Genomic DNA, 16,371 nt, shown 5'->3' on the forward strand with positions numbered 1-16,371 from the left:
ATCAACGAATTCCACCCACGGTAATGGATAGAGATTGCCTTGGAATCTCCCAATAGTGTGCATTATCATAATAGAACGGGCAGTATAAAGTGAAATGAGATTTCAAGATTACCATCATTCTTAATCCATAAAGCGGTGGCATACAGAGCCCTCGGCAAATCACAAACTGCAACCACCAGAGTCACTAATATTCCTGTCTGAAGCGACCAGATCCCGCATTGTGGCTGGCGCTAAACATAGCCACCACCCAGCTGAACAGAGGTAAGCCTCGCAAGCCGTAATCGTGGCAGGGTCTGCAGGGGTTGTGCCCCCGGGTTACGGCTCAGAAATCAGAATCCTCCCTTTTATAGCGGTTAGGGCGGCTTTTTCAATGGTATTCGATAATAGTACAGGGGCTCATCATGATCCACAGTTCTTTAGGACCACTAAAAGCCTGAGAGCTTGTATATTTTCTTTGCAGTAATTTGAGCCGTTGCTGAACTGCTGCATGTCGTTGACGGCCCCGCACAAGGCTAAGCGCCGAATCCCTTCCCAATCAGAATGTTGCCTAGTCTTGACAAAAGTCCATTCGAAATCAGATATAAGGCTCTTTAATCCCCAAAGCCTCATAATTTAAAGAATGGCATTGTATCCATGGCCAACACCACAACAACATCGTCGGGTTGGGTCAACGAACCCGACGGGCGCGGAACATGGAGCATCCTCTCGACATGTCTGCTAACCATCATTCTATGCTGCTGGACATCCGTCTGCCCCAACATCCCGGCTAAATCAGATGGATACTGGGCCCGCTTACGGGATAAATTCCACCTTGCCTGTATGGGGATCCTGGGCCCGGAATTTCTTTTAATGTTAGCAATGGGACAGTGGTCGTCAGCTAGGAAGTCGGTTAAGGTGTGTTTTCCACCACAAGCCTGCATGGTTCTAATAGCTGTAGGAGTTTAGCAGGTTGAATGAGAAAAGAGGGAAAGGGGAGTGGACGATGACGCACGCGTTCTATGCAGATATGGGAGGGTTTCTTTTGGAGGGCCATGGGGTTGAGACTCCCTTTCCGGTTGATGCGGCGCAGTTGCTTTTTCTGGTTGAGCAGGGATATGTGGAGTATCCAGAAATAACTCGGGATGATATCGGTGATAGAAACAAGTCAGATGGGTTTGCGAGGTGGGTTTTCATTTTGATCTTCATTGGGGTGAATGCGCTGCTGCTGATGACGATGCTGCAGATTTATCGCAGTGTCTCAGGCGGTTTGGTTGCTCCTCAATTGCATCCTGCGCGGTGCCCAGGGTCTTGCTTTGACAACGCTGGAGCTTACTACGATCTCCTTTGTCATCGTCTTCTTCGCAACATCGTTTTGCTGGTTCTACAAACCGCAAGATATAACCAGTACGACTACCGTAACTCTTGCGGCAGATATCAAAAGTATCCGGAAAAAGGTAAACCAACGCCTCTTCTACAGGAGAAAATGCACTGACCTTGAGGAAAAGCACTGTCCTGCAGAACTCGAAGAATGGTACACAAATCCTTTGGATTTCCTTCATCCAAACCTCTACGTCTGCCACGTCTTCTGGCGCTACTTCAACCAGATTCTCCGCCGGATCCACTGTCCCATCTTCTCCCGTCCCGTCACCAGTAAACCTTACAACCGCATACCAAGCGACAGTTTCCCGCATCTGGATACGCTAGCTGATGCCCTCGCTTGTCCGATCGTCCTCCTCTTTGGTAGCATGTTTATGATCGCTTGGAGCTTTGACTTCCCCTCATCCCTCGAGCGAATCTTGTGGCGCATCGCGTCCTGCTATACACTGTTATTCTCCATCGTTGGCGGCCCATACGTACAATTCTGCTATAAAGTTCTTCTTCCACGGCATGCTGAGAAACGAAGGGCTGGGGATGTGGAAGGGACTGTTCCGCAGACGCGGATGCAGCATCTCGCTGCGAAGATGGGAAATATTCATCCTTCGAAGGACCCAAGGTTGGAGATTCCGCTCTTGGCGCTCATTCCTGTGACCGTGCTGTGCGCTTTGTATTGTATTTCTAGAGCGTATATACTCGTTGAGGACTTGGTTGGACTGAGGGACCTACCTGAGTCGGCGTTTGAGACAGTGGAGTGGTCCGTTTATATTCCTCATTGGTAGTTGATAGCAGAGTTATTGTTGCCTAGGCAGTACCTGAAGCCATCTCTCAGCTCATTTGACACACGACGACTTATCATAGTTACTCTATCAGTTCCCGCTACGGCGTACGCTACGGATCATTGCTTGGGTATCTGCCTAAGGCAACCGCCGCCAAGAAATAACGAAGTACCCCTGAATGCACCCCACAATTTTCATTTCCTTGACCAAGCAGACGTTTTTTAAATGGATCCGTGACCGTGAGGCTACTTTTGAAGAGCAATCTAAATTCCAAACAAGTGCGAGGGAACCTGCGTTAAGGCATGCTGGAATCATAGCCAGGCCCCCCACAACACATAATGAGTCGTCTTTTAGAACTCCCTGTCGAAGTTCTCCTGATCGTCTATGGGAGCCTAGAAACCATTAAAGATGCAGGTCGCCTGTCGCAATGCTGCAGGAAATTGTACCGTTTATTCAATGACCCAAAAACCCAGCAACGGATTCTGATGTCTATAGTCATTGATGTAGGTTCAACTCTGGAACACTATGAGTACAACCGTTGACTCTCCCAGAACAACCTACCACTACCCAAGAGCCCAGATACCGCCTGGCTCCGGGCCCACTTTGCTCCAGACTGGTTTTGGAAACCTACAGAATCGCAGCTACCTAACAATCTGGTTCACACAAAGACGCGGGAATTTCTCACAACCACTGGCATCCCTGCTGTCATTTGTCCAATAAATGAATGGAATTCTTCTTTCCTTAAAGACAATGGGAATGTGGATGCAGAGCTGTACGCCTGGGATGCTGATTCAATCTTTGGCCGCCGCTGGGCGGATGACGATTCTCCGCCCGTCAACTTTTGTTATTGTATTGGCCAGCTCAATGACGCGATGGCAATGCTTGATGCTGAGAATGGAATGATTCTCCACTTTGACCAGGGTGGTTATGGTGAATCTGCCGACAGGGGTATCATTGCGGATTCGGTGCCTTCACTTCTGGTGCTACTGGGGACGGTGGAGGTGACTGTGGCTCGGATGGGCAAAATGTCATCGAATTTGAACTGCGTGGCATTTGATAAGTATAATGATATGCGACTCTTTGTTTTAGCTGCTTTGAGGGAGATCATGTCAGAATATGATGACTGCGCGGAAGAAGGCTCGGTGTTCTGGAATGCAATTTTTGATACCTGTGTAGAATATTAACCTATATTTTTGCACAATATCGCTTGCGGACTCGTTATTATACGTCTAAAACATGGAAAGAGGCAGGGACCAGCAAAGTTAGTTGCCTTTGACTATGTAGCATAGAATCTGAATAATACGATAATGTCACGGAGAAAGCTGTTACATTGGATACTTGCTACTGTCAGTGAATACCACAACGATCCAAATTGGTATATTCACTTCATGAGTTCCCAAGAGAACTTTGCATTCCGCCATTCTCACTCCCAACACACTCTCTATCACACATATCCAGATACAAACTTTGTTCCTTGCTGTTGATCTTCTAGGACGATACCAGAGCTGGCAATAGGGTCAGTAATCAGAATCAGAGAAGAGGCTTGCCAGGCGTGTCTGAAACTCATGGTTTCAGATTTCGTCTCAACTTCATTGATTCTGACTTATTCACTTAGTGGCAGATTTACCAAAAGTGAATGGAAGCTGAGCTTCCACTTCAAGGCACATCAAGAAAGGCAACATCTAGGCCTTTGTACGGGTGGCGCCAAGGGGCGGTCAATTCCAACACTTGCCTACATGTGGCTGCCTCTGACCAAGAATGCCTCAAGCGTTGGGTTCGAGGTCGCCTGGAAATCCTCGCTTGAAGAGGCTGTGCCTCCGCGTCCTCACTGGAATATCGAGCAAGCCGGATAGTCCCTCTTCAGGGGAGATGAAATTGTGAGACAGCTCGAATGTGCATTGTTAGAGGACACTGGTGGTTCTCTTGCTCAACGACTTCAGTCTATTCTTTCATGTTCTTTCAATCCGCCTGTCAAGCCATGCAAATACGAACCCGGCAAACTCATCTGACAGTTTTCTTCTTGTCTGCCTGGCCCTTTTTCTTCTTACGATAGAGACGGGCTAATCCTATCCAGACTGTAGCCCACGTTTCGAGCTGTAGGCCCACCAAATTTCTCGCCAACACCTTGGACATTACCTTGGCCGTTTCCAGACCAAATGGACAAGAGCTACTAAGGCACGCCACACGATTATTCAAAGGTGTTCCACAGAAGAAGGAAGGAGTGAGGCTCTCAAGACAAAGTTTTTGAAACCTGGATTTGCAGATACAACCAGAACATTGCATCCTGCATTTCTAGCAGTCAGGGTTTACAAAAGACCTTGCACCCAAACCAAAGGAAATCTCTTGGACTGAAACAGGATTTCCCAAAGCAATGGGAACGGGGCGCCGCGCATACCACGTTTGGATATTAGAAAGATTGGCTCCTGGATCCGCAAGGCCGACCTCCTGAAGATGCCTGATAAGGTAAATAAATACTGCGCTGTATTCAACATCAGTACAGCTGTTGAAATTCAGGCAAACCTGTGCAGCCATCGATGGAAGCAAGCCAGCCCATCACTACAGCCATGCGGGAAGGCACGGTTAAAGACAGCGATCTAGCGTTCTATCCATGGTGATTACAGAGCACCTTCGACAAGCCCTTCAGCGAGAAAAACTCGCGACCAATACCTACTTTTCACGGCTGTCCCACGGACATATCCTCCAGAATAAAACTTTCAGAGGCAGTGTTGTCACGGACTGGCAGGCTTGCATTATCATTGATTATTGTAAATTGGTTCAATCAGTTCTCACCAGTGTCGTCAAGAGATTGTGCAGGGGAACCAGTTTGGCTCTAAAGCGGCTGTGGTTCATGACGGGTTATACCAGATATGGACCGGGACAGAAGGAGGAAAAGTCCATGCTCTGAGTATGCCCGGAATTTATTTTGCCGTACAGTCATTTCAGAGGAGACGGAACGGGATGTCATACGCTGCCCTTATGTGAAGACAGTCAAGAATGGGAGTGACCACACTTCTCTTGAAGCTTTTGGTTGGGCTTTGTGCATTTTGAGCGCAATCATATATCACAGTGGCTATATACTTTGACTGCTTAACCAACTGACCATCTGTGATGACTGCAGCCCATTAGAACCTCTTTTGTCTTTAAGAGGGCTCCTGGCAGATAGACCTTGTATACTATGCTGCTGCGCTGCGGATGGTAAAAACGAAAAAGGCGAAAAAAAAAGTGGACTCGCGGGGAATCGAACCCCGGACCACCCCCATGCTAAGGGGGTATTATACCACTAAACCACAAGCCCAACTTGTTGAGAACGGTTGCCAATAAGTGGCTAATGTCATATTTCATACACTTTAAAAAAACGTCCCACATACGCCACACGCTCTCTGGTACTAGTGGCTGTGATTTGAGGTACAGATCTACCTATTATCAACCGACCAGGATTACACCATTGGCCATTGACACTGCTCTCGCCCAATCCAATAGTAGCCATTACGATGTTGGCAAGTCAGGACTGTCATCTAGGTTGGAATTAGAATAGAGAAACTGAGTTAGTATATTAAGCAACAGCCTCGTCCTAGGAAATCACAGAAATCTCCATACTGGAGAGAAGGAGTCAAAGGGAACGCGTGCTGTTCTGGACGAAACATTTTGACGAATCCATCAACTAAGATACCTCAAGCGATGGGATAAAAGGGTGTCAGATTACATCTACAGAAGTTGGCTCTGTCGGAATCAGTCTATGTATCACTCGGCTACAGCTTCTATTCTCTCCATCTATTAATCTGCTATTATATCTGTCGAGCCATTTACCGACAGGTTTTATGCCCTCATGAGTAGATCCTTACGTTCATCAGGAAAGAAAGCTCTCTCTCGAGTTTGATTCAATCTCCCTGAATCCTGTTCAATACAAACAGCGTCAACATAGAACTGCGCCCCCCTTTAGATATTCAAAGCCCTGCTCATATCCTCCAACATCGTTATCACCGGACCGGAGTCAGCGCACGAGGCTGCAAGACACCTTAGCAGCCTGCTCTTAATTGCAGACCTATGAAGATAAGTAAGGAAACTAACAATGTCGTAGACCAGAGCAGAGTAGAGACTTACGCAAGGACCGCGGCCAGTGGTGCAGTAAGGGCAGCTCGGATTCATCTTGTTTGGTATGGAAGAGTTGGAGAGTTTCCCTTAGCTGAAGTCTGGATATGAATTGAGGTATTATGCTATAATGCTTTCAAAGTGTGGCAGTGTAGTGAGTGGTAAGAAGAGAGGAAGGGAAGGGATGAGTCTCGGGTTATATGCTTCTCGGTCTGGGGTTGTATCCACTTCATTGAGCTGAATTGATAAATCCCGCATCAAAACATGACGACGTCATCAGCTGCCGATCAGTTTCCGCCATGGGTCTCCTATATTCTGCAGCATGGTGAAGCTGTACAGCCTCTGCTGCAGTAAACGAAAGAGAGCCAGCAACAGTTCGCCGATAGCTCTTGTCCATCGCTGATCCTGACATCTCGTGGATCCCAGCGGGGTAGCTGGATTGTCGATCGACGATCCGCTTCAGCCATCCACACCTGCTGTTCTGCAGACTATCTAGGGGAACCGTGCCTTGTTGTTACTGTCCACTTTGAATCCGTACATCACCAAACCGTCATCGCTGGAACCATTGAATGTCATCCCTAAATCATAATTCCTCAGTAAAACACCCAGATTGGAACCAAGACGCCCGTTCTGGTTTAAGTGTTACATTTGGTATGACGTCTGCCTTTAGACACCTATGAAACCACAGTATCTTCCCTCGCTAACACTCGGGCAGAATACTTTAAGGACGAATAGGACTTCCTGCTAACAGGATATTGAAACTCAATGTGGGACGGAAATCTGCTACGTCAGTGTGATATTTGCAGACTGGGCGTTATGAATTGGAATCTACTACAGAGCGTGCCAACCGCTGTGCAACCATGGCGATGTTTAAGTGGCCCACTGGTCATATATCCTTTCCACCATGCCAATCTCGCCTCATTTGCGTCTTTGTGGAACGTATCAGAAACTAGGACATGCAAAGCTACGGAGGAGCAGCGGTCCTTTGGTTTGCCGCCTCAACCGCCAAATTCAGATCAATCCTCTACCTGGTAACTGCGAGCAGAGTACCCCGCATGGTTGTGGGTCACATTGATTTCGTGAATCAAGCTGCGCTGAATTGGCCGATTCAAGAGGAAAGCAAGGAGACAGATGAGGTTCAAAGCATTCATTACAGATTAAGAGACATGACCATCCACCATTGGATAAATTGGTCTAAATCCTGGAATATGGGGCCTTTGGACTCATTGCTCTACACAATACTCTTAGCTAGCTCCGGATTGCAGATATCAACTCCAATCAAGTATATACACGTATATATTAGAATTATCGTCCAGGTGTTGAAAGATGGGCTTCAAATCAGCTTGTCTAATAATAGGAGATGAATCAACTAGGTCTGTGACCCCAAAATTAAGCCAATCGTATGCATGATAGCAATGCAGATTTTGCTGGGCAAGCTCAGGGCACCGAACCGCCTCCCAGCATCAATAAGGTAGACTCGAGGGGGCACTTATGCCAATATGAGTCTGGCAGTTTCCTTTTGCATACGTTCTGATCCTTCCTTGAAAAATTTGCTGTCTGCTTTGGAAACAGCTATGTTATGTAGGCGCGCTGGGTATCCTAACGCGTTAAGTCCGACAGCATAAAGGTACCGACTACCGAATGAGAGCGGATGAGCTTATTTCAATGAACTCAACTATTCTCTATGACTTTCAAATCTCCTTCGTAAATCCAATATTAGCCCATTCAACGGACAAAACTCTCGTTATGAGGCATCACGTTCGCTTAAGGTATCCAAAGCCAAATTGACCACCAATGGACTCAACACAAGGACAAGATATAAGAACTAAATCAAGTCCACAACTGTCCAGTCTAAGCTAAATTCACTAGAGCAGAAACTCGTCAGGTTGTAGAGCTTCAATCGTTCCTTCTAGCATGACATTCAACTAGGGCTGATTGGGGCTGTCCACAAAAAGTTGAACTAAACATCGAGCGTTATCCTAGCGGCGAACGCAGGTCTATCTACGAGGACATTGCCGCCATCACCAAGAGCAAATCGAATCAGAACTCATGCTCCCTGGTGTATGGCACCGACTCTGACGGCACCTATGTCGAAGGGTATGCTTACGAGGCTACGACAAGTGGTGAGAACTGCAAGACGACGGCGGAAAAGAAGACTATCCTTGCGGCGGTCGAGAAGTGTGCAAACAAACTGAACGCCCAGGGTGCGATTCGGGGCTGCACCATAAACCACGGCGGTACATGGACGGGGCATCTGCGTTTGACTGCTAGTCCTTCACTTTACCCAGCACACACTGGCACATGTTAAAGTCCTGCTGTTGCGATGTAGGACATTCAGTAGTATCATGTCTCATTTTCGAATTCGTTCCATGCCCGCACAATGTGGCAGTGTGGGAATTGACACTTCTTTGATTCTCGATGTATTTATACCTTGATTCGCGCTAACCTGCACTGCAGGTTATTTATATCTTTGCTCAAGTCAGCTAGAGAATAGAAAATTCAAGGCTTTGTCTGAATCAATTGCTGGCACTTGTGGCTTGACTACAGTCGTCGTCATGTAGAAAAATCTAGATGAGCAACTAGCCTTGTGGGTCATTGCCGCGTGGAGGATACGTATGTTCTCCCACCCGGGCTACATTTGTCAACTCTAGACGAACTCAGTCGATATTGAGCTTTTTGATGCCTTGCATGACCGGCAGCAGTGACAAAAGTAGTCCATATATAATGGCGAAAGGAGGCTGTATACTGCGGACGAACATGTGGCCAAGGACCGAATCCATTTTGACTTCGACCAATTTAAGTGCTAGTTTCCCTCAATTATTGGACACCAAAGAGACGCAGATAGTTGGCAAAGTTAGCAAGTAGGCAATATGCAATATATGGTTATATTTGTTGCACTGATACTGATCCAGCTGGTGGTTTGTCAATCCGAATTCAATGGAGTCGGCGAACATAACCTGTCAACGGCCACAATGACCACGTCTTCACAAGACTCTAATCCCGATGGCCGGCATCTCTCGAGGCTGGGAAGTCGATTTGGAGAATGGATACTAAAGCGCGATACCACGGCAGTCGCGGATGCAGTTGCATCAACCTCTGCCACTGAGAGTGCCACCTATGTGACAACGACCAGCCGTGCCGATGCAACGGCGACCTCAGAATCCACGACTGCCTCGAGCACCTCAACAACCTCTTCATCATTCACAACAACAACTGCAACAGATACGACAACCTCAGCTACAACATACAGTACTTCCAGCACCACCACCACCACCACCACACCGTCCTCATCCGCATCCACCGCTGCCTCAGCCACAACTACCACAGCAGCAACGACGACGACCACCTCAACGACCACACCAACTCCTACCGAATCCGCCGAATTGAAGAAATGGAACCACCGCGGGACCATCGCCGCCATCGTCACCTTCAGCATCCTCGGTTCCTTCTTCCTAGGTGCCTGCATCGCCCGATGCATCCGCAATCGGGTGAAGAAACGGCGCATCGACGCGATAAACCAGCACGATAAAGAATCTTCGCTCTACATGTTGACCCTGAACCCCGAAAAGGGGAGTTCGGCAAGCCAATTGAAGTTGGATCGCGAGTCGATCATGTTCTGCGACGAGAGGAGGTCGCAACTGGAGACCGTGCCGTCGTTGTCAGGGCAGTCGTATTGGCAGGGGTCTGTGGCGCATTCGTCCATGCCGTCGGAAGATATGGGCCGGTCGATGAGTAGTGGGAGGCATACGCCGTTAGGTGTGAGGGAGCAGAATGGGAAAGCTGAAGTGTAAGAATCATGAGATTGTCCGGTAGCGACATTGACCTACATGTCTATTTCTATTGTTATGTGTGTTCATCACGGGGGTGTCGTATAATGCAGGATGAGACGAAGACTACGCTTCATGCAGATCTAGAACGATGACATAAAAATACAGTTAGCCAATCCAACCATGTCATAGACTCTTAATCATCTTCCAAATACCAGTCAACTACCGTTGTCAGCCCGGGCCCGACTCTTCGCTTCCCGACGATCCGTCGACGACGACCAGACTCATTTCATGAAGGAGTTCCTCAACCTCGACCTCGCCGGCCTTGACTGCCAGATCCAGTGGTGTCCGACCCTTGTGGTCTTTCAATTCAGCTTCTGCGCCGTGCCCCAGGAGAAAGTGCACATCGTCGCGTAATCCAGCTTCGGCAGCGATGTGTAGTGCGGACTGACCGTACATATCTACTGCGTGGATGTTGGCGCCCTTGTTCACCAGCAACCTCATGACATGGTTCTTCGCTTTGACAGCTCGATGCAGCGGAGTCCTCTTGTAGTCGTCCTCCATCTCGAGCTCCGCCCCGTTCTTCAAAAGAAACTCCACCATCTTGCGATGGCCGCGTTCTACTGCCTTGTGCAGCGGTGTTTCTCCACAGTGGTTGGTCATGTTGATATCCGAGTCTTTCTCTAGTAGCAACCCGACGAGCCGTCTGTAGCCTCCTAACACTGCGAGATGAAGGGGTGTATCTCCTGTGCTGTCGGCTGCTTCGGGGTCTGCGCCATTGCCCAGGAGCATCTCGACTATTTGGTCGTGTTCATGGAGCACGGCTAGATGCAGCGGTGTTGAACCATCTTTGGCTGCAGCATTTACCTGAGCACCTCTCTGCAGGAACAGGGCAGTCAGATCCACATCGCCATCCTTCGCCAATATGTGTAGTGTAGTCCTCCCTTTGGTATCTCTCGCGTTGACATTGGCACCTTTCTCAAGCAGCACATTGAGCATTTTCATCCCGCGCTTCGTGCGATCGTATACCACCAACGCCAACAGAAGCGGGAGACCGGACTCTCCGCACGGTGAATCGATATCGGCGCCCTTCTTGATCAAGTATTTCACTATGTCTGCATGCCCCCTCCTGCCGGCCTGGTACAGCGGCGTGCCGCGTGGCCCCTTTTCGTCATTGGGAGACGGCTGCGCCTCTCTGTCAGCGCCATGGCGCACGAGCAGTCGGACCACAGGTAGGTGACCATTGCAAGCAGCCCACCACAACGGCGTTCTCCCCTCCGCATCGGCAGCATTGACATTGACTCTCCTCGACCCGATCAGCAATCGAACCACCTCTTCGTGTCCTTTTTCCGCAGCCCACAGCAACGGCGTTCTCCCGTGATTATCCTTCACGTCCGGATCGGCATTCACCTTGAGAAGCTGTACCACAAACGGCTGGTTCCCCTGTTCCACAGCCCAATAAAAGGGTGTCTGGCCATTGACGTCGGGGATGTCAGGATTGATTTCACCGCGCGCGAGTAGACGATTCATAATCCCTTCGTGCCCATTCTTCACAGCCAAGTACAACGGCGTTTGTCCATCGGCACCAGCGGCGTTCGGGTCAACTTCAGCGCGTCCGAGTAAAGCTCCCGCAATCGCTTCGTTTCCGTTCTTCACAGCCCAGTATAGCGGCGTCTGCCCAGCAGCGTCAGGCGTGTTCGCATTGAGATCTGCCCGCGCGAGTAATTGTTCGATAATTGCTTCGTTTCCACTCTTCACAGCCGCATACAAGGGTGTCTCGCCGTTGGCATCGGGAATATTCGGGTCGACATTTTCAAGGGCGAGTAATTTCCCCACGACGCCTGCGTGTCCATTTTTGACTGCCCAACACAGCGGCGACTGGCCAGTTTTAGAATCCACCGCGTTCACATCCACTGCCCCAGTCTCGAGCAGTATCTGGAGAACGCTCTCATGACCACCCTCTGCGGCTAGGGAGACCGCATTCCGACCGTCTTCGTCCTTGAAGTCGAGACGCACACCGGGGGTGCTCAGAAGGAGTTTGACGATCGTATCGTAGCCCTTGCTTGCGGCAAGAAAGAGTGCGACTTCCAGTTTGCCTGGTACGACCTTTTCTTCTGTCATCTCGACAACGTAGTGTTATCTTTTGCTCATAAGTGAGCATTCACTTTGTCGTCAGATGAATTGGTAGTAGGAAAAAAGGCACGTAGTGTGGCAAGCGATGACAACATAAATCACGGTCCTTGAGCAGACCCGCATCTCTGTCCCGCCACGTGGGTGGCTTTCACTGGTCGCAAGGGAGTAAAAATCCCGGCAGGATTTCAAGTAAGGTGACAATTGTTCCCGACTTGGTAAGTTGTCATACGTTCGTTGTCTGTTGTCTTTTGGGCCTTCGGGTTCACTGGGCTGCATGGTTTCACGAATTTTCCGGAATCCATTCGTCGATGTTACTCCATGCTCTGTTGTTGGTCCGAATCGGGCATCCGGGTTCAGGGCATCGTACGACGGTCAGTCCATGGATGGTGAGATGGCACCGTAGGGACGGATCGTGCCTGACGAACCCTAGGTCCACTATATGATCAATCTGATAACAATGCAATAGACCATGCCCTCTATCTACCCACATTGTTAAATACTGTCTCAAGATCTATGTGGAATTACCCCGCAGTTCTGGGAGGATGAGGGGCAGATGACGCTATCCCGCTTAAGGAGATCTCCCAATAAGGCAAGTCTGTTTTGCTTCGGACAAATTCGGATCATAGTTTAGAGGATCATTTAAACAGAATCTTTTTCAAGGATAATTCAAGCCCTAGGTTTAAACACACACCCAGCAAGCCCATTACTTCTTTGAATGGCGGCCGCAAGCATACCTATGAAGATCAACGTCAAGGACAGTGGATTGTAGCGTGTCGCAAACTCATTCAGGCTTAGTATTGCATATTGACGTGAGAGCAATATGCTTTCGGTTTCCCGCAACCAGATATCGTTTACCAATGAAACTCTACCGAGTCATCTTTGATAAGCCAAATCATATATTTTCCGAGAACTATTGCGCTGCTCAGTTAAGCTGGCGTCACACGAGACTACAGTTTTTGAATTAAGCCATGCAATGGCAGATATAGCCGGCTGGCTTCTGATGATTTCAACGGAAATACTGTTCCATAGAATCCTCATCATGCACCTTTGCTGATCTGTTGCTCTTCTCCTGGTCCTCTCAGTATTTCTACATCATCCGTTCCTCACTTCAGTCTGCTTCACCGTCGTGGCTGTCGCATCATGTTGTTGAAGCCTCATAGTTGCCGCTGTCCGGACTTACCATTTCCACGTAAACATCACAGTGAACTCCGTGTATGGCCCACATTAGATAGCACTATTCTGACCCTTTCCGTTTCGGGTCCGGAAAAGAGATGAATCCGTTGGATAAAGAAGTTGAGAATGGTAAATTTCTTGCTAATCAAAATGATGATCTCCAGTTCTGGGAGTATCGCGACATAAAGAAGAAGCAGAAGATATGATAATGGAAATATCGCACTGGAATTCACGAGGTACGTATATATATATTATGGTATAACTGCGCCTGTTTAGAGTCCACATCTGTATTGTCGGGCTCAGCCATAGGACACGAACATCTGTATCATGTTATTGGTTCAGCATGGTCTTTACTCTTTTCCTCTGAGGTTTCATCAAGAGATCGGACCCTCCCATCAGCAGGCCCAAGAATGCAGCAAGCGCCATCGCTCTAGATACGAGGTGCTGCCAGGAAGCACAACCTTACAGTTTGATCAATTTGTACCGATTATTGGCCCATTACCTGCAGGCTGTGTTCAGTATAGCGTCCTCTGGCGTGAGCCACATCTCGTATTATAACCATTAACTCCGGTGGTATACACCTGGTGGCCAGGTCGGACTTAGGGCGGCGAATCGACTGCCTTGGCGTACGAACAGAAATGCCAACCGTAAGTAAGCCTTTGATAATCCTGTCAAGATATGTACTAGGATATATTGAATACGACCATTAATATTGGTTTGACAGTCAAAAGAAGGTATCATGTACCGAATACGAGTCATGGGTGTTAGTCCACGCCCCTTCAGGATGAGCAGTCTCCCTTCGACTGAACCAGCCAAAGTCCGATAATCCCATCTGGCCAGCTTATAAATAGGCATCCGTTTGCAAGGTGTACACCTCTGAATCCATCACAGAGACATCTCTCCTAGCATTCTAATACTTTCAAAATGGCGACTCACCGAGCGATCATCCTCTCCGAGATCAACTCACCACTCACCCTCGCCACAGTCCCAACACCCGCACCTCAATCCGGCCAAGTACTCATCAAAGTCCTGGCCAGCCCTATCCACTCGTACTACCGCGCAATCCTCACCGGCAAGCTCCCCTATCCCCTCCCCCTCCCCTGCACCCCCGGTGCATCCCCAATCGGCCGCATCGAGGCCATCGGATCCGACGCAACGACCCTCAAACCCGGCCAACTAGTCTACGTCGACCTTACCGTACGGGCACGCGATGACCCTCTCAAAGAACAAGGCACTGCCATCCTGCAGGGTCTCTTCGGAGGCGTAACGCCCGAAGCGCGCATCCTATCCGAAAACGACTGGCGCCATGGCTCGTGGGCAGAGAAACAGATCGTCCCTCTGGAGAATGTGTATGTTCTTGATGAATCACTTCTGCTCGAGCAGATGGGCTATTCCCCGGCACGACTGGCCTGGATTAACACCCTGCTTGTTCCGTATGGCGGTTTACTTTCTGGGGCACTGCAGCCGGGCGAGACAGTGATTGTGTGTTTTGCGACGGGGCATTTCGGTGGTGCTGCGATCGATGCTGCGCTTGCCATGGGGGCGGGGAGGGTTGTTGCTGTGGGACGACGAATGAGTTCCCTAGAGAAGATCCAGGCGGGGTATCCAAAGGGAAAGGTAGTCGGCGTTGCAACGGAGGGTCTCGACGAGAGTTCCTTGAAAGATGCCCTTAGGAAAGCGACTCCGCGCGGGCTTGGGGCGGATCTGTTTCTTGATTTCACTCCCGCGTCTGCTGTGGAGGGGCAGAAATGGATACACATCTCATCTGCGATATCGACATTGAAGGCCAACGGTCGCGCGGTTCTTATGGGTGGAGCGTCGGATTCGATCAGCGTGTCTTATTCCGAGCTCATGATGCGTAATATCCAGGTGAAGGGAAACTTCATGTTCGACGGAACTGCTCCTGCGAAGTTGATACGGCTCATCGAGATGGGGAACTTGTCGTTGTCCAGATTTCACAACATTGAATTTGATTTCAAGGACTATGAAAGAGCGATCGACGAGGCTACGACGAAGACTGCCGGTGGCTGCGGAGTGGTCCTGGTGCACAAAGAGTAGTCTGGAGCAGTGCAGCGACGGAGGGTAAAGGCACTTCGTCCCTCGCTCAGGAACCCGAAATACACGCCTGTGGATTTATTTGCTGCTTCGTGTCGATTTCAAATGGGAAATGCTTTAGTTCACTATCGGCTTGCTCACAGAGTAATTTAGCGGATATTTCATTGTAGACAAACGTGGCTGTGTTGCTTCTTCATGCATATCCATTGTCCCTCAGGCATCCTGACAAGCGCCGTACGACATGGCAGAGCTGCGAACGGCCAGAGACAACGGACTGATCGTAGATGACACTGAAAAATTAGAACCAGCGTCCTCAGACTCCAGTCTCGCAGCTTGTATTTTCGCCTCCAGGTCATCCTGTCCGACGCGTGACACTCGTCGCCATCGTGAAGGTCAAGTCCACCGACCTATCAAGTAAATCCTCGTTAGATCCCTCCAGGGATACACAGTATGATCGCCGGGTCTTACGTCGTTTCCGAACAAGCTTGACTGCAAGGAAGTATTCTCTCAATGTCTTCGGACGGTATTCCGGGAACATGCGGTCGAGTATCCGGTGGAGTCTTTGTTTCAACCGACATGTCAGTCCTGCACCAGGAGAGGAAGAGGTTGAGAAGGAACATACTCCGGTCGGATAATCCGGGCCACCCAACAAGTGACAAGAACGACAGATAGCACGAAGGCGATAAAGAGTGCCCAGTGAGACATGACGGCCGAAATGCTCAGATGAGGGGTGCGAGCTGATAAGTCGAGATAAAGATGTGATACAACAGCAGCACAAAGCCTCGATCTTGAAGACGGGTTCCTTGATTAAATCTTGAAATTCGATGGTGAGGCAGGTTGATGTTGCACTCAAATTAGGAAGGAGCGAGTCAAATGTAAATTGAGTAAAATGAAAACAGTAGGAGGAAGGACGCTGAGGTGCATGAACGCTAACTATCCTGAATTAGTAGTCACAGAGGCCATAGTGGCTATTGAGCATTATTGGCATGGTTAAGGTAGTGAATATCCACATTCGCAGATTA

The 16,371-nt window shown here is 49.1% G+C and overlaps 5 protein-coding genes and 1 non-coding gene across 6 annotated transcripts; 4 read left to right on the plus strand and 2 right to left on the minus strand.

Moving 5' to 3' along the window:
* Nucleotides 1-633: 633 nt before the first annotated feature.
* Nucleotides 634-2,135, plus strand: Aud_002691 (uncharacterized protein; the record flags this gene model as incomplete). The annotated part of the gene is made up of 3 exons (XM_043287654.1): nt 634-894; nt 938-1,161; nt 1,223-2,135. 3 exons carry the CDS (start codon nt 634-636, stop codon nt 2,133-2,135), a joined length of 1,398 nt encoding a protein of 465 aa, XP_043143589.1.
* Nucleotides 2,136-2,470: 335 nt separating this feature from the next.
* On the plus strand, nt 2,471-3,316 carry Aud_002692 (uncharacterized protein; the record flags this gene model as incomplete). The annotated part of the gene is made up of 2 exons (XM_043287655.1): nt 2,471-2,635; nt 2,684-3,316. The coding sequence occupies 2 exons, from the start codon at nt 2,471-2,473 to the stop codon at nt 3,314-3,316; spliced, it is 798 nt and encodes a 265-aa protein (XP_043143590.1).
* Nucleotides 3,317-5,355: 2,039 nt separating this feature from the next.
* On the minus strand, nt 5,356-5,427 carry Aud_002693. Its single transcript has one exon. It is a non-coding gene; the product is annotated as a tRNA-Ala (tRNA).
* Nucleotides 5,428-9,193: 3,766 nt separating this feature from the next.
* On the plus strand, nt 9,194-10,012 carry Aud_002694 (uncharacterized protein; the record flags this gene model as incomplete). The annotated part of the gene is made up of 1 exon (XM_043287656.1): nt 9,194-10,012. The coding sequence occupies one exon, from the start codon at nt 9,194-9,196 to the stop codon at nt 10,010-10,012; it is 819 nt and encodes a 272-aa protein (XP_043143591.1).
* Nucleotides 10,013-10,219: 207 nt separating this feature from the next.
* Aud_002695 (ankyrin repeat domain-containing protein) lies at nt 10,220-12,109 on the minus strand (the record flags this gene model as incomplete). The annotated part of the gene is made up of 1 exon (XM_043287657.1): nt 10,220-12,109. The coding sequence occupies one exon, from the start codon at nt 12,107-12,109 to the stop codon at nt 10,220-10,222; it is 1,890 nt and encodes a 629-aa protein (XP_043143592.1).
* Nucleotides 12,110-14,218: 2,109 nt separating this feature from the next.
* Nucleotides 14,219-15,352, plus strand: Aud_002696 (putative isopropanol dehydrogenase; the record flags this gene model as incomplete). The annotated part of the gene is made up of 1 exon (XM_043287658.1): nt 14,219-15,352. The coding sequence occupies one exon, from the start codon at nt 14,219-14,221 to the stop codon at nt 15,350-15,352; it is 1,134 nt and encodes a 377-aa protein (XP_043143593.1).
* Between the last annotated feature and the right edge of the window lie 1,019 nt (nt 15,353-16,371).

This window comes from Aspergillus udagawae, assembly GCF_001078395.1.
Source record: "Aspergillus udagawae IFM 46973 DNA, scaffold_2, whole genome shotgun sequence".
Lineage (NCBI taxonomy): Eukaryota > Fungi > Ascomycota > Eurotiomycetes > Eurotiales > Aspergillaceae > Aspergillus > Aspergillus udagawae.